This window comes from Chenopodium album, chromosome 4, assembly GCF_948465745.1.
Source record: "Chenopodium album chromosome 4, dcCheAlbu1.1, whole genome shotgun sequence".
NCBI classification, from domain to species: domain Eukaryota; kingdom Viridiplantae; phylum Streptophyta; class Magnoliopsida; order Caryophyllales; family Amaranthaceae; genus Chenopodium; species Chenopodium album.
This window is the reverse complement of record NC_137837.1, coordinates 74191996-74194392: the sequence shown is the minus strand read 5'-3', so window position 1 is coordinate 74194392 and position 2397 is coordinate 74191996. Positions and strand designations below refer to the sequence as shown.

The following is a 2397-nucleotide window of genomic DNA, read 5'->3' as shown; positions in this document are numbered from 1 at the left end:
ATTTATATTGGTACGAAAATTAATCAAATCCCGAAAATTACAATCAATAAATTTAAAATCGATCATATTGCGAATTCCAATTGAAACTATTTAATAGATCAATAAACATAACCAATACTTTAATCCGTATAAAATTATGCATATATTTCTTTCTTAATTGTATACTTCCTATATGCTAATCATGCTAATTGCAACCAATCTAACAATAACTCTCACAATAAGACCCAATATAATCATGTATAATGTATAAATCCATCATTAAAAATGGCCAAAAGAATCATCAATTACAAACTTGCTTCAAACTAAGAAGCACAAAAATCCCCCCCAAAAAACCCCCTTTTTAAAAAATTCAAAAAAATTGAAGTTCTTGATGAAGCAAAAACTCAGCTTCATCCATCAACTCAGGACTCAACCTAAACATCAAAACACAAAATTCCATCTGATTAAGCGCGCCATCGCCATCGCAATCGCCTTCGCGTAACATACTTCTCAAATCATCATCTGTAAGATCCTGCAACCCCAAAATAGCTGCGTTCTTCTTTAAACTATCAAATGTAATAACACCCTTATCATTATCTACCAACAATTCAAACCCTTTACATAATTCTCCGATTAAGCCGTCTCCTCCTAGCTTTTCCGCCATTAATGGGAGTTGATCTTGGAATACTTGTTGTTGTTGTTGCTCGTTCTTCCTTGAAGACGCCATTATTGTTATTCTTTGTAAAACAAGGAAACTCCTCGATTAGAAGATTAGTTTTTCTTGGGTTTGTTTCGGATTTTTGTTGTGATTATCGAGTTGGATGAAGAGCGAAGGGGATAAATAATGAGAAGGAAAGAAGGAAAGGGAAAGTAGAAGGGAGTTGCGGAGAAAGAGACATGGGGTGTGAAATGAGTATGTGTATGTACCGTGTATATTGTATCAGACATTTGTTTAACAAGTCGGCCGAATTTCAGTAACTACTACTCTGTTTCGGGGAAGCTATTTCAAGGGCATTTTTGTCTTTTCCCTCAGGAAACTTCACATTGCTATAAATCCTACTCCGTATAATTAAGTGATTTCCATGAAAATTGTTTTACAAAAAAAAAAAAAAATCAAAATTCCATAATTATGAAGGAAAATTCTATTTGATTCAATATCTTATGTATTTGTTAACGTCGAATCTCTATTGTAGATGTCGTATGACTTTTAATTAATGAAATATTTTTGCTATTAAAAAAAAAAATGTTACTACTTTAAGTACTTTTTATGGAGTATCAAAATTTCCTACATACTGTCAAAGTCATCGTCCTTTCTAAATACTCCGTATAATTTTTTGGGGGGTTTAGAGCGGTTTTACCAATTAATTTTTTATTTACGTAAAAAAAATCACCTTATCAAAAATTATAGATTTTATAATTTGTGGTTTTATATAAAGTAAAACGTAAAATTGCTGATTCGGTTTTGTTCTAAACCAGAATTTTTTTTAAAAAAAAAATAAATAGATAAAGAAGATATAATTTTGATACAAAGTATGGAGTACTGTAATTATTGAATTTTTATTTCTTTTAGCAATTTACATGTAAATCGTGCCCTTGTATAAATTACTTTATATTTTTTCCTCACAAAATTTGTTAAAACCACCTTTTAAGAAAAAAATTTAAAATAAAAAGATCTGATTAATTAATCATTTAAAGTTAATAAAATATGATTTTAATATTACAATGTCATTGTTAAGGGTATGTTCGGCAAAATATAGCTGTGAAGGTAGCTGTAGCTGTGGAGATAGCTATGAGCTGTGTATGTAGCTGTTAGCTGTCAACAAGCTGTTAGCTGTGAAGATAAATAATTTAGATATGTGGGTTCGGTAAAGTAGCGGTTGACTAGCTGTTACATATAAAAATCAACATTTTATTTTTAAAACTATAGATTAAATTTTCAAAAGCTACCTCAAAAGCTAATCTTTCTAGCTTTTCATAAAAGCTACTCCACCACTAAAAGCTACCCTAACCACTACTTTGCCAAACACTCACATTTTTTTTCAAGTAGTGATTTGACTTGGTCAAACCACTAAAAGCTACTCAAAAGCCAGCACCGAACACGCCCTAAGTTCAGTCTTGAAACATTTGTCAAAAAAACACATTTTTATAATTGAGTTATTACGATAAATTATGTACCCTTAAAAAAATTTATTAGAAGAGACCTGATTTAGAACTTTTTGTGAAAGTCCTCCATCCATTAGTCGGATTATAACTTTTTACTCAAAAATTTGTTAAAACCACCTTTTAAGAAAAAATATTTTAAAAAAAAGATCTAATTAATCATTTAAACTTAATAAAATATGAATTTAATATTACAATGTTATTGTAACATTCAGTCTAGAAACATTTGTCAAAAAACAATTTTAAAATTGAGTTATT

The 2397-nt window shown here is 29.6% G+C and overlaps 1 protein-coding gene across 1 annotated transcript; it reads right to left on the bottom strand.

The window, feature by feature from the left end:
* Positions 1 to 349: 349 nt before the first annotated feature.
* On the bottom strand, positions 350 to 706 carry LOC145628132 (calcium-binding protein PBP1-like). The gene has a single exon (XM_081680448.1). It carries the CDS (start codon positions 704 to 706, stop codon positions 350 to 352), a length of 357 nt encoding a protein of 118 aa, XP_081536574.1.
* Between the last annotated feature and the right edge of the window lie 1691 nt (positions 707 to 2397).

Excerpts from the sequence above, each read along its gene's own strand:
- LOC145628132 (XM_081680448.1), bottom strand. The coding sequence starts at position 706 with ATGGCGTCTTCAAGGAAGAACGAGCAACAACAACAACAAGTATTCCAA.